The 25276-nt window shown below is 37.4% G+C and overlaps 1 protein-coding gene across 2 annotated transcripts; it reads right to left on the bottom strand.

The window, feature by feature from the left end:
• Positions 1–244: 244 nt before the first annotated feature.
• Positions 245–24210, bottom strand: LOC137293620 (serine/threonine-protein kinase PAK 4-like). Of its 2 annotated transcripts, XM_067824266.1 has the most exons (10): positions 24131–24210; positions 17225–17452; positions 13927–14694; positions 8411–8566; positions 6591–6779; positions 5502–5635; positions 3892–4018; positions 3483–3608; positions 2705–2839; positions 245–1694 (listed from the first exon to the last, which is right to left on the bottom strand). In XM_067824266.1, exons 2-10 carry the CDS (start codon positions 17426–17428, stop codon positions 1533–1535), a joined length of 2001 nt encoding a protein of 666 aa, XP_067680367.1. In that variant the 5' UTR covers positions 17429–17452; positions 24131–24210; the 3' UTR covers positions 245–1532. The 2 variants fall into 2 exon arrangements, with proteins under 2 accessions (XP_067680367.1, XP_067680369.1); XM_067824268.1 differs by lacking the exon at positions 8411–8566.
• Between the last annotated feature and the right edge of the window lie 1066 nt (positions 24211–25276).

The raw sequence follows: 25276 nt of genomic DNA, 5'->3' as shown, positions 1-25276 counted from the left end.
GCAGTTGTATCTCTAAACTTGGAAGTAACGACTGTCCCAGAGAATATAACATCACTTTATGGATTGGGCATTTGGCGAGTGCGACTCATATTTCACATCGCAATATTACAGCCATACTGTTATTTAGACATTTCAATAACAAAAATGTCCATGATCAAAAAGGGACAAGCTATAATTGTCAATTAACATTAACAATGTTACTGATGCATTAGGTATTTGTAAAACATGTACACAAATCATGGTCTTTTTCTTGGGCGGATTGCAGTGTATATACGAAGGTGAAAATTACTTGGATGGAATAGTGCAGCAGGTTATGAAGACCAACAAATCTGATGAATATAAAACAAGTATTATCTTACTCTACTTTCATAGCAATGTGTCATGTATTTAAAGGCACACTCTGTGAAATCACTCTGTAGTGATAGTCCACAGAACTTTGTTGCATATTCCATACCTCATTAGGTGTGTAGAAATGTAGAAAACGTGAAACATTAAATTGAGGTATTAATGATAATGTATTAATTCCATAACCTGATATGCATTTGTGTACATATAACTGAGCCTACGTTATTGCGATCGACGCAATAGAAATTAATCGACTGAGCACATGGTGATATAATTAAGTAGATAACTATATACGATACACATCCCTCTTCCTGCATCACTTGCTTTTACTCATGTACCTTTCTAATAGCCAGGGCTCCTGTCAGTCTTCCAGCAAGTTAGTTACCCAATCAGCTTTAAATATATGGGTTACAAAATGGACCGTGCCTTTCATGCCTATACTGTAGAACTGCAAATGCCACTTCTTGACATTAGGGAAGCATTGTAAAACATGTTCATCACTTTACATGGACAGCAAGCGTACAAATGTAACGCACTGTTCCCTGTCTGTGAAAGTACAGATGGAAACACTGTACTTGGTCTGTGAGAGTACAAACGTTTAACACTGTTCAAGGACTGCAGGAGTCGACCAAGTCGTTATACATGAACATATGAACAGCTGCTTTGTTCCCTCATCACTTGACTGTCAGCACTTAGGGTTCTATAATCTGGTCTTGACTTCATAATCTTGGTGACAAATGATAACGATAACATGAACATTTGCAGTTCTCTAAAAACACATCCAAATAATACTTTTAGTCCACACTGAGCACTGTTCATGCCCATAGTTGTGGAACCTATGTGAATCTGAGCTTTGTTCTGTATTCTTCTGTAACACAGCTTTCTTCAACATATCTTCTTCCAATACACCTTGCAAGCTTACACAATACATGTCAAACACAGCCCGAAGCTTCAATTTCTTAGCATGCTGATATTTGTTAGAAACACACATCCCATCCAATTCACTTACTACAAAAGTGTTACACCATAAGTCTGTAAGCTGGTATATATGGGTGTATTTACAGAATGGGGGTATCTGGAAGCTGCTATGTCAAGCCTAAACTCACAACAGGGTTAGGCACAACCTGCCACGAACACAGGATTAAGATATCTGGTGGATGGTGTAAGGAGCTTTAATCACAGGAACTTCAGCACGGGCTATTCCTTAAACTCCTCAACAAGGGCATCAGACATGATGGAGGGCCAGCCTCACGTAAGAAGGGATGCTGCATCAGTTCGGCGGCGGTGGCACGCTGGGTCGGGTCACGCACCAACATCTTGTCCAGGAAACCTTGAAGTCTTGGAGAAACCTGGCAAGATGATTGAAACTTTTATTGACTGATGTCCTGACTGAATGTTGTTTAATGCCACAAATTTCTGTTTTTATTATGGTGGTCTGGGAGTGATAATTACATTTGGACATGAAGTGAGTGAAGGAGTGAGTAATGTTTTACACTGCTTTAAGCAATATTCGAGTAATATCATGGTGGGGTTGTACCCATGTGGGGAATCGAACCTGTGTCTTCAGCGTAACAAGCGAACACTTTAACCACTAGGCTACCCCATCGCCCCTTGAGTAAGAAGCAAGAGTATGAAAGTATGCTGTTTCAATTGCTGTTAGCAACAGTGAAGCAATATCACAGTGAGAACAGCAGACATGGGATTGACATGATATAACAACATAGGGAATCAAGCATAGGCCTTTCACAGAACAAAAAATACTCTAACCGCAATTCTACTACTCCCATGGACCAGGGAAACCTGTAAACAAAAGCAAGAGCACCTATCCATGCTATCAGGAGGGGCAGGATTTGCAATCAGAGAAGCCTGAGATTGACCCCACCAAGTTCTTATTTCAGTTGGTTCTTGTCATAAACATGGTTCAGAAATGACACTTCAAAAGACATCAGTTTGAACAATTTTTTTATGTTGGCCATATACAACTACTAAGAAAAAAGAAATGATGAAGTGAGGAAATGAGCCTGCTTTCTAGACGCTTTTATCAATATTCAAGCAATATCACCGCTATACCACAACAAGGGACACTTGACATAGGCTTCACACATTAACAAAACAACACCCCAAGCACAAGGAAAAAAGATGGATCTTAACTCATAACTGACGTCGGTAAAAATATTGAAATAATCAGCAACAACACAGATTCTTTGTAAATGACATTCAAAGAATTGAGCTTCTTAGTAGACAACTTGCCAAGGAAGTGACTGTGTAACCACACATTAAAATACACAGACCAGGTATTTAAAAGTTTACTCAATTAGGGCAGTGCACAAGCAAGAAAAGTGTCACTGTGTTGTCTCACCTTGTGTGTGTTCTTCAGTTTCGGGGGAGGCATATCTCTGATGCGCCTCATGGCCTGCAGTGGGGGTTCATTGAAGAAAGGTGGTTCTCCATCTATCATCTCAATAACCATGATGCCCATAGACCAGATGTCCACCTACACAATTACACAACACATCAGGGAGTGAATGACCAGGAATCACTGGATTCTGGCATGTCTAAGGGAAGCAACTAACAGTAAGCTTACACACCAGGCCTAGATTTTCGATAGTCATAAGTTAATATTAATGTATGTCACTTACAACTATCTCCGGGCTCAGAGAGGTTTGAAAATGTAGGCCCAGGGCTAATATGTGCTCAATACATCTGCCGAATACAAAATGTGTTTCAACGCTTGAAAAGACAGGTCTTGTCATATTAAACATATGAACTTTAAAGAGAAAGAGCATTTTCTGTCAGGCATAAGTAAGTAAATAATTTAAACAACTTTCTTTTAAGTACTGCTGAGCATAGGAACTTTTAAAGTCAGCAGCAATTTCTCTAGATCTCAGGTAAGTAGATAGATAAGAAAAATATAGAAGTATGATGGAGCTCATACGAAATGAAACAAAATGCACAAAGACTGAAATTATTTAACACCATACTATTTCGCAGTAGTAGAAATTGATATGGAATACCTCTGACAAAACTTAATGCCACAAATCCTACAGTGATTTCTTGATGTTGTTTGAGTCGCAAATGGCTGTTTTGACCTGAGCAAACTCACATATGTCAATATACATGTCCACAATATGCCTTACCTCTGGGCCATACGGAAGGCGGGATATTACTTCTGGTGCCATCCAGTACGGGGTTCCTACCAGTGACTTTCTCTTCTGAAGCTCCATCGTAACTTGAGCACAAAAACCAAAATCTGACAGTTTCACCTGAAATTTGAGGCAAATTGTCAGGTTTAGGCATACTTCACTCTTATCCCACTGTGCCTGTTTAATGATGTTGCAAGCAATATGGATATATGGACCGTCAGATAGATGGATAGAAGGATAGATGGACATCCTGCATCATATGGACAGCAAAAGATGTATTCTGTGAGATTTAGTTGATCAGGAATTGAGTATTAATTTCAAAATGCATGACAAATGAACAATGTTACCCTTAGAATCAATGCAAACATGATTAATAATGCTGAGTTCATCAATCAGAACTGACCTTTCCATCATATGACAGCAGTATGGAATCTGACTTTATGTCCCGATGGATGACTCCATGAGAGTGGAGGAAGGCCAGTGCTTTCAGACAGGCCCGACATACTGTTGCTATCTGCACTTCGTCCATCCTGGCAACACAAGCAGACTATACATCCTGGCACAGCAACATAAACATAATGATGATGCTTTATTCAGTTAGATATGTGCAGTGAATGTAAGCAGTTCAAATAATCATGGATACAGTCCAGCTAATTGGGTGTATCTCAGGGTCTCACTGATATTTTTTTTCACATTTGTGAAACAAGCAGGGGACATAACTCTGCACTGACTGACACTTTGAGGTGCTTGTCATTACATTCACTTGCATAAGAAATGTCAGCAGTCTATTTGTCCACTTGATACCATATCCATTGAGATTTAGTTTTTAGGCATGAAACGCCTACAATCATTTTAAAATCTTTGTCAACATACAGTAAACAGATACCATATCTGCTGAGATTTAGTTTTCAGGCAAGCAGCACTCAGAAACACTCCAAAATACTTACGATCATTATAAAATCTTTCTAACCATACAGTAAATCACTGTACTTACAGTTTCAACAACTTGACAGTACACATATGAATATGACTATGCCCTTGCTGAGGGATTTACACGACACAAATTCATGCGTCCTATATGCAAAATATTTTACTGTAAACTCTATGTAATTTATCAGTGTAACTGGGACACAGAAAAAGTCCAAATACAGTCATCCCTCGCAATAACGTGCTTCGCGATGCCGCGGATTCGGTTAACTGCGGGGTAATCTGTGGCTCCCATAAAAAAAGTTGAACTGCGATCTCGCCCCTTCACGAAATCGAAAATAACTCATCAACAAATCGGCTGTTGCGCTCATATAAATTACGTAAACTAGTGAAATTCAGCGAAGGTGGCAACTGACAGTGTTTATCGTATATATCAATTGTTTCAGATGCTTAAAACATGCAGGGTTTTCTCAATAATAATCAAAACAACATCGCAGTAGTAACTTATGAAAGACAAGACATAACAGGAACAACAATTACATTATCATGTCTAGTGATTTTTGATTGAAAGTTTCCCGTGCATATATATGTTGTCATTTTCAAAGTTTGTTTACTTTCACTTTCAATGATACGAAATATTTTTGACTGGGCACAATTCACTAAATAGCAGTTTTGTTATGTCCTTGGAAAATACGATTTTACTAGGCCTTTGTTCCGCATTATGTAATAGGTACCATAACGTGGGTGTCTAATAACGCGGGGGGTCATCCGTGGACCCCAAGACCCGACCCGAGGGATGACTGTACCTCTGTCAGAATTCCAATTATGTAACAGCAAGTTATCACTGACATTGCTACTAGCTGGGACATAATATCATTTGTAGTTTCATCACTGTAACAATTAATGTGTTGATCATGATACACAATACAATAAGAGCATTAGTATTAATAATTAAGTGTCTGGAACCCCCATTTGGTTGTCCAGGACCCCTTAAAATTAAAAGGATGAGTCCTCAAGGGACCCTCAAATACAGGACTCAAGGTAAACCTCTCGTAACTGATAAATACAAGGTGAATCTGTGCTTACCTGCTATGTGTTACAATATCTGTGAGCGCCCCTCCTTCCATGAACTCCATGACGACCCACAGCTCATCTAGCACTAAGTAACTGTTGTACATATCTACAATGTTGGGGTGATGGTAGTCTCGCATCACAACCACCTGCAGCACAACCAGTGTCATGTCAGACAGACAGACAGACAGACAGACATGCACAGACAGACATGCATCATCAGATATTCAATATTGTAACACAAATCCAGGGGACAGTTGGAAACTTCAATAGTAACTGGATATAGGTCATATTCGGTTCCCATTACTGGCGAAAAAAAACATTAAGAAAAGTTTCTGAATTAGAAAACCCATATGTTATTGAGGACTACCATCTCTGGACTTTCACTAGTCCAAAATACAATTAAGCACTCCCATCTGGCAGAACTGCTGGAACTCCAGGGCTGTACACATAACGAGAATAACCTACATCCATGAAATTTTATTAAATTTCAGTCTCTGTGTAACCAATTGTTCGATCAACATTCTTAGAAGTTGGTGAATCAATAACATCAAACCATCATTCTACACAAAAAGTTGTTATCGATAAAGTCACATGCTTCACTATTTAGAAACTCTCTTTAGTGCAGTCTCAAAACAGTATGAAACTGAGAATGAAAGTCTAGTAGTCCTACTCATGATGTTGACAGTTTGGGGCTTACATAATCATAATCACAGCATGGGTAGACCCTACTGATCATACTTAACTTGTCCACAACTTCAAGCATCTTCTAACTATTTCCTTAAGATGTCATCAGCTTTCACTTTAATCTCAGAATGTATTTCTTATAAAACAAAAATCCTGTTTACCACCTTGAAACATGTCAGTTGTTTCAAGATATCACCTCTTTATTTACTAATAAAAACAATTGTATTCCCTTGGACTTTTATGATATTCATCTTTAGAATAATCTTAGAAAAATCATAATTTGGACTTGCACATTTAACCAAAGCATCTTTTCCACTTATTCTAGAGCATTGAAAAGGTGACGATATGGCCTATTCTAGAGGCGCACATGGCTGTCACAATCAGGCAAATTTATACAAGGTTAAATTAATTACACACCTCATTAAACAGCAGCTCTCTTCTCTGTTGTTTTCTCAGATCCATCTTTTTAACAGCAACCTGTTGGGCTCTGGATCGGTCGTTAGCGATGCACACAATACCTGTTGAACCTTCTCCAATCTTGACAAAGTCCGACAAGAACTCACGAGGATCACCGGGTGAAACCACCATTTGTAGTGCATTTCGGAACTAGAAATAGTAATGTCAGAAATATGCATCTATCTCTAAACAATTGACCTAATCTGAAAAAGTCCAAAACCATTCAAGAAGATAAACAATTTTGGTGATTCTTACTATTGCCTACACCAAACACATTAGTTCAATAAGCGAGTGTGGGAGTGAGTGTGTGAGTGTCATTTTAGGCAATATTCCAGCCACATCAGAAGTAGAGACACCCAATATGGGCTTCACACACTGTACTTGTGAGAGAAATCAACCCTGTGCAAACACTTTATCCACTTGAGGCTATCCAACCCTGCCTGACTTCAAAACCTTTGGAGGAATTGCACAGAAACACACTGGAGGAATTGCACAGAAACACACAGGAATGAAAGTGAATCATAATTCAAAATCACAGAATCAATAGTAAAGTCTTTGCAAGCATAGAAAGAATGACTTGTTTACGATCATTCCTGCATAAAAAAAGACTGACTGGTGTCCAATATTCCAGTTTGTTTTGTCCATTTTAAATATTAAGGAATAAGCCAAGACAATATTTCTAAAGTTTTTTTTCCCCCGGGCAGTTCAAATAAAAGAAAAAACTTATAGCCATGGTTCATGGTGTATCAAACACACTCCTGGTTGCAATTTAATTTTTCTATGTAGACTTTCAGTCAGAAGACATTTTGACATGCATTTATAGGTTCAGGTTCACAGTGTTTATCTTCCTATGGACCCTGGTATTTCAACACTTATTCAAAACCGTTTTCTTAATTGCCAGCAAACAATCAGACGTGACAAATGAAAGAATTCATGTGACGATGTGTTCTATATACATTTGTATAAAACAAATGACATTTAACCCAAAATATATCTTGATATATACAAATTATGCACAAATGAATTCTGATGGATTCCACTAGATTCCTGTATGATTGGTTTGATGTCGGTCTACTTGAAAAAATTTCCATATAGTTTTGAAAAAAAAGAATAGAAGGAGGAGTATATAAAATGAAAGACAAAACCCAGTACAGGTAAAGGCGTGCAACACACAAAATAAAAGTGTTATGTTCTACACCACAGATTTCAAAACAGGTAATAAAACAAGACAATGAACACCATACTGACAAGATTATTGTGACAGTGAGTCGGGTGTGATTTATGCATGGTCTGCAGACTGAACATGCACTCTTACAACATCACACATGCATTGTAATGCCAGTTAGGTGTCAGAAGCAGAGAGCAGCCAGACACACTACTCAGTTATTCTGTGAACACATAATGTTACAGCCATCAGCTCTGGAGGAGCTCATTAGCCACTGAAATAATGCACAAATATTGTTTCATAACTGGTCTGTTTGAAATCATTATGACAAGACTGAAATTTGGATCAATTCATATTTTAGATATGAATAATTCATAATTTCATAATAATTTTGTTTACATAGTTTTAGTTTTTTAAAAAAAAATTGTTGTAGCATTGACAAAATGAACATAAATATAAAATTGAAGAATGAAAATGATCTTGAATGAAAATGAAAGAGTGCTATGAAAATTAACTGCCAAAGTATTAACATAAAAATAGTACACTATTGTGCAACATACTCATGGTATAAATCGCATATCCACAGTGATGAGATAACAAGTGGTGATGGGCAAACCTGTTCATGTGAGAGTCGCTGCTGCTCTGGGCTGGGTCCTGGCTGCTTGCTGTGGGGCGGGGACTTGCCGCCTGGGGGTGAGGGCTTCTGATTGGGCGAGTGAGGGGGGCGGTGTGTGTGCTGGCTGTTGTTTGGCTTATTAGGGGACTGGTCACCCTTGAGAGAGAAAAGAGGGTGGCTAGTCTAGCAGCGTTACATGCACAAACACATGCAGGAATGTGACGAGCATACAACCAACAAACTGTTAAAAGGCTGCAATGATTCACTTGTTCAAGAAACACCATGATGTCACATACTGATACTGTAAAATACCGATGGACCTCACGTCATTTCAGACTAGACGCACACAACTTTACTGGATTGGGGGAGAAAACTAGCCCTCCTAGATTTCCACTAATCTTAAGACTAGCAGACTAAGCCTATGTCGACAAATTAAATACCACAACGAGAAACAGAGATTATTGCTTAAGCTTTTGGTTCATTTCTGAAGTTAAGTGAATCATTGCTTCCTCAACAGTAATTGTGGTAGATATAATTAGTTATACCATGATGTTTGGTTTGGTCCAAAAAGAAACATATCCTGGTAGGCTGTAAAGCTGTATTCCCAGGGTTGTTTACCCAAACTTAAACCCAGGAAAATAAGAGCAATGGTTGCTGCTAGAAAAATCTCATGCAAGAGTTGTATCAACAAAGACAGAAAACAGAAGGGTGTGATGGGAGCTGTTGATATTTGCAATCGTCAACTATTTAAAATGAGAAAAGATTCACAGTCCGGACAATTCTTCAGAAAAAGAGGGAGCAATGTAATAAAGGAAAAAATAGCAATGAATCTTGCTCATAAAACAATTTCCTTTTAACAGTCTTTCCAAGAGCAGATCCATTTCCATGGTAACTGGTCACCCATCACACCTTTTCAACCACCTAGGGATCTCAATGACAAAATCAGTAAGTAAAAATTTATTGAAATGTAGAAGAAATTACCCAACCAAACCCTCCCCATCTCTTTTCCCATGCAAAACAATAAGGCGTGAGTGAGACATGACAGGGACAGAAAAAGTAAATCCTACACATTTTACACTAAACCAGACCTTACCAAATTTCTAAATCCTTATTTGTAACATGGCCAATAAACTGCAGTTCGATAAGTTGTATATGCAACATGCATGTTACAAATCACGCTGATTTGTCAGGAACTTAAACTTGGAACCTGTATAAACATGACAAACTGTACTAGCCTCCTGAACAATAACTGCCCAGTGCAGTTACCCCATGTTTATTAATCAAGCATAATGAGGACCCCGCTTCCATACTCCCATCAGTCAATTAGCACAGAGCCTGAGTTAGTTTTACCATGTCCAATGTCAATGTGAAATGTAGCAGAAAATTGCAGCAATGGACATCACTTTGACAAAGACATACCGATGTTGATTACTGGATCAATTAATGCTGAAGCAGCAGAGAAAACCAAACTGGGCATGTTACGCATGTGTTATTAACAAACTGCAGGAGTTTGGTTAGTTGCCACTGAGTTAACACATTCACAATGCACAGAATAAATCTCAACAGCACCTTCCTAGTGAATGACAACATTCATTTCAGACTAGCCATGTGATGAAAGAGTGATGTAATGAAATAAGGACTTGGTCCTAATGGACATGAAAGAAAAGGGCTAGAACGCAAATGAGAATCAATTTTGATGTTGCCATGATCTGACAGCCAGCCATTTCAGATCCTGTAAAAGTGTCCATCAGGGTCATAACTGCATTTTGGGAGAAAATACTCCTTTGATAAAAAATAATGAAGATTATGATTTTCTGAAATACTGACACACGATTATACACCTTTCACGCATGAAGCGGAAATGAAAAGGAAGACATTGTTCTTTCCAAATACAAAATGGATATTATCAATAACCTAACATTAAAAAGTTATAACTTTCGCATTTTTCCGGGAAAGATACCACCTCAAAAGCATGAAAAGCTCTCATACTTTTCTTCATTTCAAAATGCTCTCTTTGATCATGTTGAGCAGTAAAATGTTGCTAGGCAATAACTTTAATGAGACACTTTTTGTAAATTATTTGTTTTTGTTTTAGTTTTCCATTCTGGTGTTTCAGTTTTTATATTGTTCTGGGTTAGTTTTTAAGTGAGTGGAAAGAGGGGAGGGTTGGTCATGTACCTTGTTTTGCTTTTCATACTGTTGTTTGTTCAGCCTGTCAAACAGATTATATCCAACTTCATGACAACATTATTATATATAAACCCAACAATATTCACTGCTTGAGCATATTGCTTGGATCTTAATATTGATTATCTGTACCTCACAGGTCACAGAAGACTAACACTGGTCTCAGATTACAAATATACACCTGGAAATGATTTTGATAATTTGAAATCATTATAAACAAGGTAAAGGTAACTTCTTTTACTTTATACACTTAACCAAAATGCCATATATAGTTGGAGTAGTTACAAGTTTTGTGGCCTAGCAATATATAAGACAGGACCTGAATGTTGAGTTATTCAATGTACATAGTACTTATGATGTTGAAATAGAAACTTCTCAAGCACATATTCGCAGATGTTCTCAAAGCAAAGTTAGAAGATCAAACTGCATCGAACAAAAACATGTTGAAAAAATCGTACAACTAATGAATGATTACGTCAGCACGTCAGTTAAAAAATAAAAACATGTCTTGGGAAAATTTTATATGTAAGAACTACAGAGGTTTACATGACAAGGATAAAATCAATTAATTTATAATTTCATGACTCCTACATTGTTATGTTTCTTGGACCTCTAAAACAAAACTATGACACTTGATTACACTTATTCTACTTTCAACAGAAATTTATTGCTATATGTAGAGAATGGCCACTATACTGCAAATCTGAAATAAACATCATTCATGGAATCCCATGTTGAGAATGAGATGTGAAGAGCCAGACACCATCATATAGGCTGTCTGGTGAAATGGATCCCTTCTCTAGCCTATGGTATCAGGTGAACCTGTAACCAGGCCTGTCCCTGCAACATAAACAACAGGGCTTGTGTTGGATAGGGGGGATTGACCTATTGTTCTAAGCTCTTAAGTTACCATGGCCACAGAAACAAGGGTTTCTATCAGGAAAGGCCAAGCCCATGTTGCTGGTCGGCCCTTCCATCCACAGATGCAGGAACTGGGCGGTTTGGTCACATCCATCATGCTTGTTTATTTGGTTTGGTTTAACTAGCCAGACTGGCACTGGGGTCAAGGTGGATTTGATATATTGTGTATTGTACCAGGTGACATTTCACCTTTCGTTATTTATTTGTTTACTTCTGGAGAGGCAGTTTCTATGGTCATGTTGGGTAGATATCATTTTACAAGCCAAGAAAAGTGTGAGTTTACCATGTTTACTGAGATAATGTCAGAGATTTGGTGAAAATTACAATATGGTTACAATTGGGTTACAAACATTTACAGTAGGTGGAGGGATTAGCACAACACACTACTACCAGGGATGCTAGCCAGTAATCAAGCACTTTCTGACTGGGATCCGTCCGCCCTGTGTTGTAGATAACCTACTGATAGGTGCAAGGTAAAAGGTCATAGAATATTTACACAGGATGTTGCACTCTGGCCAATCATGAGAATCATTATTTATACACTGAAGGCAAATAATAAAAACTATTTTGGCAATATTATTTACAAATTGGACAGAAAGTACAGTACCATATGGGCTTTGGGAACAAGCATATCTGGTTTGTTTATGACAGACACACATGTGAAACTACCAACCTGACTTGGCAGACACACAAAAAATGGACACTAAAAAATCTTATACAGAACAACATCACCATTTCTTTCCCTACTTGCCAGACACAGGCACTTAGTTTGGAATCGTAGAGAAATGGCTGCTTGTCTAGACACATGATTTTTGGTAGATACTTGACTGTTTGCAGCTGGGCCGCCTGGTCAAAGAACTTTACTAAACACTGAACTTGTGTCTACATGGCAACCTGAGTTTGATCATCAGTTTGACATCAGACAAGTCACAACATGACAGCTATATTATAATATTATATAAAATCTGAATAATAAATTATTCCATCTAATTAGCTACATATTCTGAACTAAGCAATGAAATATTTCATGATGACCAATATGAGTCTCACAAGCTCATTATTTTTGTTCAGCTACCCATTACAGATTAAAAAATTATACACACTACTTGGGATACTGTGAAACTGCAATATGTCCTGTTGATCCATTAGCCTGTAAACCCTAATAACTCTTAAAATACAACTGTTTGGAATTATTCAGTAACTTCTGAGGTTGTTTGGCTATTTACAGACAATAGCAGCTCCCAAGAGGTAGTATTTCGAATGATCAATCCCATTATTTCTACAGTTATAAACAAAGTGGTCCAGCCATCAACCTGATTTACCCCACGAGGTACAGCACTAAAAGGTACATAAATTCATGTCCACTGAAGCCTTACATTTCCCACCTTTGTAGTGGGTAACTCTGACCAGCCATTGGAAAACAATCTCCTAAAAAGTCATATGCTACTTATCACACTTATTGTGTTAAATGTCAGTACATCAAAATGCAGATAGGAAACTGGAATAAAAAAAAATTAACAAAAATGGTCCAAGAAAAAGCTAAATAATAATGTTGCACCAGTATTGCATACATATCACTGCCACAGAGCATGGTCTCTATAGTTAAGTCCTAATGTAAGCTAAAATTGATTTATCAAATTCAGTTCATTCTCAAGCCCGGTACCTCAAAGTGGGGCAGCAAGTTTGATAACTTTATCTGATTTTGATAACTTTATCTGAAACAATTTACAATTCAATGTTTGATTTGGCTGCCAGATATCGATGCAATATTCTCAAACAACTACCTATGTGATGATACACACTGCATCAAATCATCTCCATCAAATCATACATTAATCACGTCCTAATTCATATTTTCATGTTGTATCATGGCACACATTCAAAATAGCACTGGAATGGATCAATGGATTTTATCTATATTTTAATAAACAATACTAGCATCATTAACTTATGCCTCATATCCATTCTACCATGTATAGTACATATGTTTATTCTAGTCTAGTCTCTAACTTATGACTCTCAGGTTGAAATGAAAAGTGAAATAATTCAATGTTGACTAAAATAATTCTTTTTTTTCCAGTTTAGGAGATTTAATTAACGTTTCCTAAAGACTTGGTGCTGAATATGTGAGCTGGGTAGATAGTAGATAAAACCTTGCCTTAGAACATTTTCTAGTCAGGTGCTGTCTTCCTAATTTAATGATGGCATCCTGTTATCCTGCATGAATATCAAGAACGTAACCATGACAACAAAACTGAAAAAAAGATGATGATGATGATTATGACCATGACAACTTGCCAAAAAAGAGAAATTAAAAACACAAACCCACAAAAACCTTTCATGCAACTCGCCAAGAACTATATCACAAAACAAAGATCAGTGTGGATTATATACATTGCATAACTCACCCTCTCATAATGCAAGGCAACAGGAGATTTAGGATGTCCCAGTTCAGAGAAGCCATGGGGGTGTTGTCCAGGTCTAGGGGGACTTGTCTGAACTCCATTGTGAAACTGGTGGCGGTCATTGGGGGCACCCCTCCCATCTGGTTGATCGTACCTACTATTTTGCTGCGGCATATCCCTTGGACGATTTCGTTGTTCAAATGAACTATTATAAGGATCACTGCCATAAGAATTATTCAGTCCTCTGTCATAATCATTTGGACCATTCTGGCGCCGTTCCAATGTCCCACCTTGAGAATGGTCTCTCGGGTCACGCTGTGGGCCTCGCTGATCCGGATGGACAAATCGGGGATCCCTTGGATCTCTTAGGTCTCTGGGATCCCCTCGATATTCTCGAGGATCACGCATTTCTCTTCGTGGATCTCTAGGATCCATTCCCGGCGGGTATCGATCATCTCTTGGATCCCGTTCATGAATATTGCGCCCATATTCCCGGGGATCGCCTCTGTATTCCCGGGGAGAGTAATCCCTGTTCTGACCATTTTGATCCCTTGGGTATCCTGGGTGTCCTTGTGGGTACTCGTTGAACCTCCCAGGTGACATTTCATCTTCAGGTACAGGTGGGTGGTCTGCATTTGGCTTAAAGTTCCTTCTGTATGGCGGTGGGCTTTCTCTTCGCAATGAGTTTGACCTTGCCACACTGATACCCCGTCCTTGTTGGAGGAAACCATTTAGATCTGCTTGTGAATGACCTCGAATAATAGCTTGTGACTGAAAATAGAATCAGAATATATCAGAATACATATGCTTAATCTCCCTCAAAGAAAGGCGATTGAGAAAATATGGTCTAATGTCGCATTCCAGGTTATCGCACTTTCTGCCAGCCCACTGACATACCACTCTGTTGTCTAACATGGTTATGTCCTGTCACATTAGTGATAAGGCAAGGTAACAACAAGTACCACCATTTAACATTTTTCCTCACTGCTTACAAACTCTCCATCCACTAGGCTACAGAGGCAGTCTATGATGAACAAGACAACACAAATAGAAAGTATGTCAGCCCCCGTAATTAAAAGTTATGGCTGTAAGTACAACTTTTTCAACCTTCAGGTTCATAGGTGGATCTTGGAAAGGGAGGGAAAAACATAAAAACAGTTATCACAAACTAATGTAACCTGTGTGCATTGTAAGCTATCTGTAACTCTGTTGACACTAAATGACATGTCATCAGAAAGGAAGTTTGATTGTAAGTTACATATATATTAATGAAAATAAAATCATGGATCCAGGACAAAAAATGAATTAATGTCTATGCTGGTGACTACACTTCCATGCAAATAATAAAAGAGTGGCACTGAATATATCACGGGCAGAAATAATTCACCCAAACTACCAATGGAACAACTTTTGCAACTAGCATATTTACAAAAGCTCTCCAGTTAATCTTTCAAATATTAATTTTTAAGTCAATAAAGCGCTGAGCATAAACACTTACAAAATGGATAAAAACTTATTTTTCACACTTAACATTAAGTGCATTAACTGATACCTCATATCAAATGTGATGTATGAGAAAAATAACTTACATTGATAAGACTAAGTGTATCCTACAACCATAATTACAGTTCACAATTGTTAATTTAACAAGAAATGACAACACCAAACGCCACTTAGTGTTCAATATCAATGAGGTCACTGAACCTTTGACATTAGACAGCATAGTACTGGTAATCTGAATTAGATTTGGTTTTATGAAGAGCTCTTAAGTCTCAAGTAGCTTAATGCTTGAACAAGTCAGAAATGGTTACAGCATTTAATTTTTTATGAATTTGTTTGGTCCCAACATTTATCTATCATTCACGAATTGCAAACTGCTTTAGAGTTCAGCAGTGTCTATTCTAGAACTGAAAATCTAGGGGGGATTTGTCGCCCCCTTACAAAAAAGGAGGGGGGATTTGGAAAATGTAGGGGGGAATACCTGTATTATCGTCTTTCAAAATAGTGTGGATGTCCGAAAGTTATTGCAACCACCACCAGTGAAACTTCTGCTCATTTTACTTTGGCTACAATAGTCACATATCATAGCACCAAGCTCATTTTAAGAGAGCCATGGCCATTCTTGCAACCATTTGTTTCCTGAAAAACACTTGGTTTGGTTTTTTTTAATAGTCGGAGGGACCGCGGTCAGTCTCGGGGTTTTGCTTGCCTTTCGATTTACACGTCTCCTTAACAGACGTATCAGTCTGCGGAGACATGGTGGATACTGTTGCTTTCTCAGTGTTTTTTGAGTGAAAAAGTCAGTTATTTTCATTCTTTTGCATAGCACTAATTATGCTAAATTACCACAAACCGTTGTAAAGAAGAATTTCATATTCATTTGTTATCTGCAACTTCAAGTGATAATACTGTCTGATTTCGAAAACGAAGCTGAAACACACTGATGTTCTAAAAAAAGATCGACGAAACTGTGTTTTGCAAGTGCTGTTCACAAGCACTATGTTTAGAGTTCATAGTCAAACGTTGTCAATTAATTAATTAATCAAATCATAACTTCATCAGAAAATGTTTTGAAAAAATATATTTTCATACTGATATGAATGGAATTTTGTTTCCCCTGTGCCGATAGTGGTTTTAACCAAGGGAGGTTACTCTGTTATGTTTACACGTTGTCACTTGAACTTGACTCTGTGGCCGACTCCGATTTAAAAAATCATTCCTCGTCAGTATAAGGCTTTTTTCGTATGTTTTTTGAAAGGTAGTTAGCATGGTTAGGGAGCAAATTACTATGCGTGACAGTTGTTTTGTTGTTTTTATGAGGCGTGATTTGAACATTATTAGCGCGAATCGCGCAATCAGGGTCTCAGAATAGACACTGAGTTCAGCCTAACTTGCGACTTGTTGGTCAGTGAGTGTGGTTTTATGTCGCAACATTCAAGCAATATTGTGGCGCGGAACATGAGAAATGGACTTCCCATGTTGTACACATGTGGGGAATCAAACCCCGGACCTTGGCGTGATGAGCGAAACTTGACCGTGAAGACCATTATCACTGACATTTTACTACTCTCACCACAGCTGGGTTCACAATAGCTGATTAACATAAAACTTGAAGGCAAGTACCATAGATGAGCTAAATTTGGACTGCATGAAAGAAAACACATTCATAACGAAGCCATCAAGGTAACCATTTTTTCTGGTTGTAAAACATCAGACATGAAAACAAAGGTATTTGAGACTTTCGACACATGGCAATGACAGCATTACTTTCACACTACACTGTAAACACACTGTGAGTTACCTTGAGTGGTTCTATGTCTGTGTGTGTGATACTGGATGGATCCACAATAGGCCTTGGCCTCTCCTTTTCCACCCCAATGATGCCTGTCCACTGGGCCGGTAGACCAAAGAAAACTCCATGTTCACTGTCAAAGCCAGTGTGGACACGGTGCTCGAAGTTTATTGGGTCCGATATTGCAGGCTTTTTCTTCTTGGATTTGAACATGATTATGATGAATAATCAAGTGTCCTGTAAACAAAGTAAACATTTTAAAATTATTAGGAAATGAATAAATTGTCAGTGATTCCAAGGCATTTTGTTGTCTAAGCCATTTATTTAGCATTTTTCATGCAGGATTTACTGAATGCAAATTCATGTTATACGCATAAAAACTGACAGTGGATGCAACAAAATTTATTAGCACAACCATGAGGATGTGGAAAAAGTCCAAACACTTTTGTAAAAATCCTAATCAAGCAACAATAAGTTATAACTGAGTTTGAGTTTGGCTCATAAAGGTTCTGGTGTCATTTGTTATTTCACTGCTGCTGCTGATTGATGTGTTGATCATGATACACAATACAATAACAGTATTACTAATATTTAAGTGTCTGCATCCCCATTTTGTTGTCCATGACTCTGGAAACTACAAGCATTAGTCCCAGGGACCCTCAAATACCATCCTCGATATCTCAAGAGTATACGTTCCAAAGTCTCCACTATACCCTGGATGCATCTACAGGTCAGCCCGATAACTTATTTCATTACCTCCCTCTCTTGGCTCCACAATCTCACAGTAGCCGCCATTACAAGTAAGCCTGCTAGTCACAGAGTCTGTGACGGCTCATATTTAGGGGAAACCATACAGACAAATTGACAGGTCCGAAACTTTAAAAAAATGCATGCAAAAACTCCTACCTCTTTCAGTGAACCTCTGCATGGTTTGTGTTGACAAGGTTTATCATTTAGAAAATTTAAAAAGTGAAAGTGAGTTGTGATTACTATGCTCAAGTTCCCAGTGTAGACACATGATTGGCTAAACAGCTAACCAAGGGAGGTAATAAATTCATCGGGCTGAGCCCTAGATGCATTCGGGGTATGGTGGAGATTGATCAGAATGTATGCCCTGCAGATATCGAAGATGCTCAAATACAGGACTCAAAATAAATCCTGATTCATGTTTACTTTACCATAATCAAAACAAAAACAGACAATACCAGTCCAGGGATTACAAACTCTGCTCACAGCCGTCCACTGATATATCTCTAAAACTCAAAAGATATTTACGCATATGGAAATTTGTACAAGCCAAGACCAGTTTTATTAATGTTGAAAATTATCTTCAGGACATTTCATGTTTGCTTGTTATATGTGTTACCACAAATAGACTAACCCGGGTTTAATTTCCATCCTTGACTAAATTATTTTCTTAAATGGTATCTACCCATGTAAGATCATTTATTTGATGTTTATTCTGGTGGTTGGTGCTATTATCTATGATATTCTATTATCACAAAACACATGGCGATCTCTCACATCAATACATATTCTATCTCAACTCAAACATTGATACATATTGATGAGTTTCAATGTATCCCATATGCCCTTCAGGTCACAAAACAATATATTATCTTTTGTACAATAGTTTCTTAGTATAAATACTACCTACACACATGGTACAATTTGTGTGTTTATCTTCACTAATCATGGCGATTGTGAGGATATTGACCGTGTATGATGCGGATCAAAATATATACCTAGCACAATTAGAGCAGCATCCATCTTGATGTACAGGAGTATGAGTATTTGGGGATATGTAGTTTAGTGCTAAAACAGAATGGCTTACTGGAAATTCTAGTTTGATAAAGTATAATTAAAGTATCACCATATAATGATGCATCTACTAATGATTAAATTGATGATCACACAAAAACATTTAAGCACCTCATTTCATCAATAGTTAATTACTGTGAACCAGAATGATCAATTATACGTTTCTGTGGCAATTGATGGGAATACCCTGTATCACTGTTCTAGTGGTGAAATATTTTAACCATTTTTAGGGACAGCACTTAAATGCACAATATTTTGATGAAAATATAAAGAATAGTGAATTTTTACAACTCCTTGAACAAGACTCTGGTCTAAAAATTCAAAACTGAAAATTATGAAAATGTTTACTCGAGTGACTAAATGTGAACGTGAATGATAAAATGGACGGTCTAATTAATGCAAAACACAAACTATCATGAAAGGACTAACTAGTAACTACATCTAAGACAATTAAATCCAGACTTAAGCCTGTAAATATCATGTGAGCCAAAACGTGTGAATTCCCGGTAATCAATAATTCAATATCAATACAGATTCATCTATTGTCCTACATTATCACAATACTTACGCAATCTGTGCTAAAACATTATTTGTGATGACAATCAAAACAACCAGACGTAGCATTTGTTTTGCAGCTTCTCTGAGCAACATTTTAGAAGTGGGCAAGTAAACAAATGACAAACATTATAAAGGACAACTTCTATATTACAAGAGTGTGACATCTTGATACATATTCCTGTACCGTTATCAAGCAGGAAATGTCTTTGAACACTTAGATAATCAAATATGTCTGTAAATAATCAAATCTGGACAAGAAAATCTGGACAAGAAAATCTGGTGACTGGTATCCAATTACAGGTACACATTGGTCTATGCCATTGGTTGACACATTTAAGACACAAGGGTTGCTGAAGATCATCTAACCATGATCTTCACCTACCTGAGAGCTAATCAGCATAGTTACATTACAGATCTACCTGCATGGACTGTTAAGGAAACAAACTACAGAGATTGCTTAAAATAGTTGAAGTGATCACGCTGTTAGCGAAGTGCTAACTTCCTTCTTCCATCACAAGCAGCTGACAAGGTAACAATACATTCCTACCTGACGACTTGGCAACAAGCATGGGCATATTACAGTGATTATATACATCAGGATGGTATCAATGGTCATGGAAAATAGGAGAATAAGAATATTGATGATCAAAGATTCAACACATGATTATCAAAAATAGGTAAACACCAACTTGACCTTTGACTGCAAAAAAAATCAAATCCTCATGATCAGCAGGCACTGTGTTTGACAGGGTGCTTTTGTTTGTTACATAATGTCAACCTAAGCAATATTCCACCTACAGGACAGTGGTAAGAAAATAACAACAATAACAACAATTCCAACAATTCATTAATCTTTATACCTGGGACATGATAAGATACAAGTCTGGCTATTTCACTGTTATTATGTATGTTATAGATGACTTAGTTTAATGTAAGACTAAGAGTAGCAACAAAAACGCAGTCTTCACTTTAGGTATCCACAGACTTATGATACAGATTGATGATCACAGATCATGCAGCAAGTTATTTGTTCTTTGTCATGTTCATAAATGCTTATAAAACATGACTTTTGTTATGTTTAAGAAGGATAAGACTTAAACTTACCTGACATTACAAATCAAGCAATAGATGCACACTGTATTTTGAAAATAATGTCAGAGAAGTAGAACACTGAATGATATAGACAAACCATTTAAATAGCTCCATATCTTGAAATATCTCTGGATAAAATTTGTTACTGGTAGAGTTCACTTGCCTGAAGCAAGCATCCTAGGTCTGGATACATCCCTTGGGCATGTTAAGGAATACTAATTACTTATACCATACATATTAGTAACATTCCTGTTTCCTATCAACATCTGACCTTAAACAAGAGCATAATGACATCTTTTCACTTTATGTTCTGCTTCCCAAGTTTGGTTCTGATTAAGAATTTCATGTTAATTTCCATTCTAAAGCTGCACATTTCAATGTGATTCATCCTGATGAGCTGTCTAGTTCATGACACCTGATGTAAACTTTGCATCCTCTACGTGTAATTGACTCTTGAAATTACCATGTGAAGCTTCAAATAAAAATTCAGAAAATATCATCTCAGAAAACACCACGCAAAACTGACAATTTTAAAAATTACAATAGCCAGATAGGACACTACCATCTGATCATGCCTATCATTGGCATCAGTAGATAATAGAGTTTTAGTGATGTCGCCCCTCCTTATTAAAAAAATACTAAATGTTTTTTTTATTCCAAGTTCATTCAATGTACAAATGAAAATATTAAATTATGCATTAAACGATTCACTATAAACATGTAACACACTGAATCTTTCAAAAAGAAATAAAAGTTATAAAAAAGGTTCTAGTGATATCAATCTTAAATCCTGCTTGAAAATAGGCCATTGGTCCCACATCCATAAAACTTTTTAAAAGTTAAAACTCTATAATACAGATAATTTGAGAGGATATCATTAATATCTATCACAGCCACAGCTGGCTAACTACTGGTATGCTCTGTTTGTGTTACTGCAGTGGAGGGGTCTCCAAAAATAGCTTTGAATAATTATTCCTTAAATGTTACTACTAGTTATTTTTGCCACACCTGTGCATGAACTTAACGCACAGAATGATCATGAAAACATTTTAGACATTATCAATTTTGAAGCAACTGGGTTGTTGTTTTTCAAGATAATTGCACAGTGACATACATGGAAGTGTCCAGTTGAGAGTATTACCATGATTACAGTTTAATGATGTCACACCACTAAGATACCATGTCGCAGTTAAACATGGATACCCAAGAAAGATACAGCATAAACCCATCTCTATTTTATCCCCTTGACACGGATCTCCAACCACAAGCTTAAAGCTATAATGTCTGTTGGTAAACAGTGCAGGGATTGGGAAAGGCAGGGGCCATGGGCCCTTTTGCACAGTAGAATAATAACTGGCCCACTTAAATTTTGAAGTTTACTATTGACACAAGGGCAGGGGCTCATTCTAAATTAAGAACATGGGTAATAATCCTAAAGATGGCCCATTGTCTAGGTTCTCTATCCCAATCTCTGCTGTGGCCAGAGATCAAATCATGAACTCTCTCTCCTCCCTCATAGATGCAGGACAGAAAAACATTCATCTGATCATGATGGTGGGTCTTCTATGAAGGGAATTTAATCATGAACCAATGTAGTTGTTCACATTTAAAGTGAATGAATGACTTAGTTTTGCACTGCTTTTAGCAATAAATCCAACAATACCAAGACAGGATGAACACAGAAAAGGACTTCACAGATTGTACACACACTGGGGAATCAAACTGGAATCTTCGTTAAGATGAGCAAACTCTTGAACTACGAGGCAACTCAACTGTCCCATGCAAGCAGTTATAAAATTATGTGTACTGCACACACATATATACAAGGGTTATTAAATTTAAAGATGCTGGTAGCGAGCAGATTACAAGTCAAAGGGAAGTAAGTATTCATAAAGTGAAGGAACTTCTGCAGCAACGAAACATCTGTAGTTAGTGAAAGGTCATAAAAGTTATCCAACTATCAGTCAACATACCAGCACTATAATGTATGACAGCCTAGGTAAATAGCATACCATACATGTGGCATCACCAGTTCATTCAGGTGTGAAATAAACACCTGCCAGGAGCTGTGCCAATAATTATTAAAGTAAAGATGACCTCAATCATTACGAATTACCAACATGCAGTAACAGCTGATATCTACATCACTTATTCTGGTGCAACTACTACGCGTCTATACATGGTGAGGCATATTAACTTACTATAGACAACAGAAATCTTCACATTTATCAGATTGACCCTTAGCATGGAATTACTTGCTGACTATTTAAACTTAACTCATGGTTTTGACATTTGTGAAAATACTGTCATTTCCATTGATAACGCTCCATGTGTATCTCATTGACACTGAATTGTATTATAAACCATAATCAGTACAGAGTCAACAAGAACAGATCAAAAACCCTATCTTGATCACTGATAGATCTGGAAAACCAAGACATTTGACGCGAATAGGACAGATTCTATTAAAACCTACAACAAAATTATGACAAACACTTGCAACAATGTAACAGTTATCACACATTAACTTGTCAAAAGAAAGTGAGTATACACTTATGGATTGATGTCAAAATATGCCATAAAAGTATCATAATTCACTTTCTTGTCAAAACACAATTAAAAAATTATTTGTTTGAAAAAAGATCAGGACATAGGTTAGAGTTTTAAAATAACAGGAAAGACAAATAAAACAAATCGGTATGACCTTAGTGTAAGGATAGATCCTTAACTTAGTCAATTTTCATTCTAAGTAATTCAAACGAAGCAGGAATTAATGTTTGCCATTCACCTAAAATACTTCTTTGGTGACTAAATCTGAAGGAAGGTAATGTGTGTGGGCGTGGCACAAGGGACATCCCTGCATGATTCAACTCGGCCAAAAAATCGATAGGAAAGAGCATTTCGTTCAACAGGTAAACACGCGTAAACAAGCTATAAGATTAACACCAATGTCAGCATGCATATTCACTAAAATTTCCTGGGCAGGTAATAAAGATGCCGGGTGTGTTAGCGGGAGAGTAATTACCCCACGCTGGGAACAGTTCTCAAGTTCACTTGATGAGGGCAGGGTCACCGAAGTTTGGGTATTCAAGCCCACCGGTTCAGATTTGAGAGAAGACCGAGGAGAGCTGACCGACATGTGCTTGTGTGACCGCACAATGCACATTGAAACGTATATCTACACACAGTAGAGGTGTTAATAATTGATAATAAATAAGTAACAGTGTCCACGTATGGCTGAAATAGCCAACTGGAGCCAGGTACGTTGTTAGGAGCACACAGCTCGGAAGTGAAGTTCTCGATGTTATGATTTAAGAAATGAGGACACGGCTAAAATGTCAAAGGTGTCCTACCTCCAGAAGAAATCGAGCTGTGGTAATTTGCACTTACAAAGATCGGCTAATTTTACAGATATTAATGTTGAGAAAATCAACGCACACTCACCAAAAGAAGAAAATCTTACAGGTAATAGCTCCACATTCGCTGCTACAGCTTCGACGCCATATTTTTAGGGCACTTGTTACATACGGGCATTTGAAGTATTTCGCCGCCAGGTGGCGCGGAGGATTATCTTGGGAAGTCCCTGGGGCGAAAATAAAATGTAACACGGGCATCGTTACTTCCACATGAAATATATGTTTGAAAACCGCATGTGTGATATTATTTATAAAAACATTAGATCTCAGTCCTATCGAATTAATCAATGAAATAAACGTGTACATTAAGGATTACAAAGAGTTTTTATTTCCTGATGTGATGGGAACCTGTTTCTTCAGTTTTTATTGAATTGGGCCAGGTTTCACGTCTCACAGAACGCAATTTACAGGTACAATGTCACCCGTTCAAAACGAATACAGTGAATTTAATAACAAGATAGAGCCCCAAATAGACTCAAAGGGGTAGTGTTTATATCTTTTTTATGACACATTGATATATTAATTGTGAAATAGCAGTATTACTTTAAAATACCACCTTTTTATGCAAGACATTCGCATATTTGGTATTTTTCATAAGTGTTTATTGTGAATAAATGTAATGCCAAGGCACTTCACGGTGTATTTGTTAGATTAGTTGTGGTTATTCAAGCTACAAACGCCCTAACTCGATCACCAGTCATGCCAACGGGTGATATCATGAGCACTGGTTTAGCACGACGACATGCAGTTAACCAAGCGACCACGTCAACTCCCTTACAAGTTAGGGTTTGTTACATAAAATCACAGAGGTTCGAAACTCGTTTTGGACAATTATTTTTTCAAAAATAATGACCAAGACTTCCCAAATATTCATTCGATCTTCATCGATTTAGTTCAAATTTGAAAAATGTATAAAACACAATAAACGTCTAGGTTTTTACTCGGAAAAATGCGTATCCAAACAGATTCGAACCCCTGTGAACAAAATATTATTATTGGTAGAGAGTAAAACAAACCATCCCACTGAGAAGTGTTCACATCAGTAGAAGACCTACTTCTATATATAGTTAACACTATCGTGCGAAACCATGGAAATCCGTTTTTTGATTTGCAAAAACACGGCAAGGTTTGAAATCGTATTAGCAGTTGGTGTAGGAGGCTGTTGCCATGGTAA

The sequence above is a fragment of the Haliotis asinina genome, chromosome 8 (assembly GCF_037392515.1).
Source record: "Haliotis asinina isolate JCU_RB_2024 chromosome 8, JCU_Hal_asi_v2, whole genome shotgun sequence".
Lineage (NCBI taxonomy): Eukaryota > Metazoa > Mollusca > Gastropoda > Lepetellida > Haliotidae > Haliotis > Haliotis asinina.
Note: the sequence above shows the minus strand (reverse complement) of the source record. Positions and strands in the feature narration are given on the sequence as shown.

What these genes read in the sequence shown, in the direction of transcription:
- LOC137293620 (XM_067824266.1), bottom strand. Translation starts at nt 17,428, where the DNA reads ATGTTCAAATCCAAGAAGAAAAAGCCTGCAATATCGGACCCAATAAAC. An exon ending in GAGAGCTGCTGTTTAATGAG is followed by an intron (nt 5,636 to 6,590) that starts GTGTGTAATTAA and finishes GTTGTGCTGCAG; the next exon opens with GTGGTTGTGATGCGAGACTA. An exon ending in GCCTTCCGTATGGCCCAGAG is followed by an intron (nt 2,840 to 3,482) that starts GTAAGGCATATT and finishes GTAATTGTGTAG; the next exon opens with GTGGACATCTGGTCTATGGG.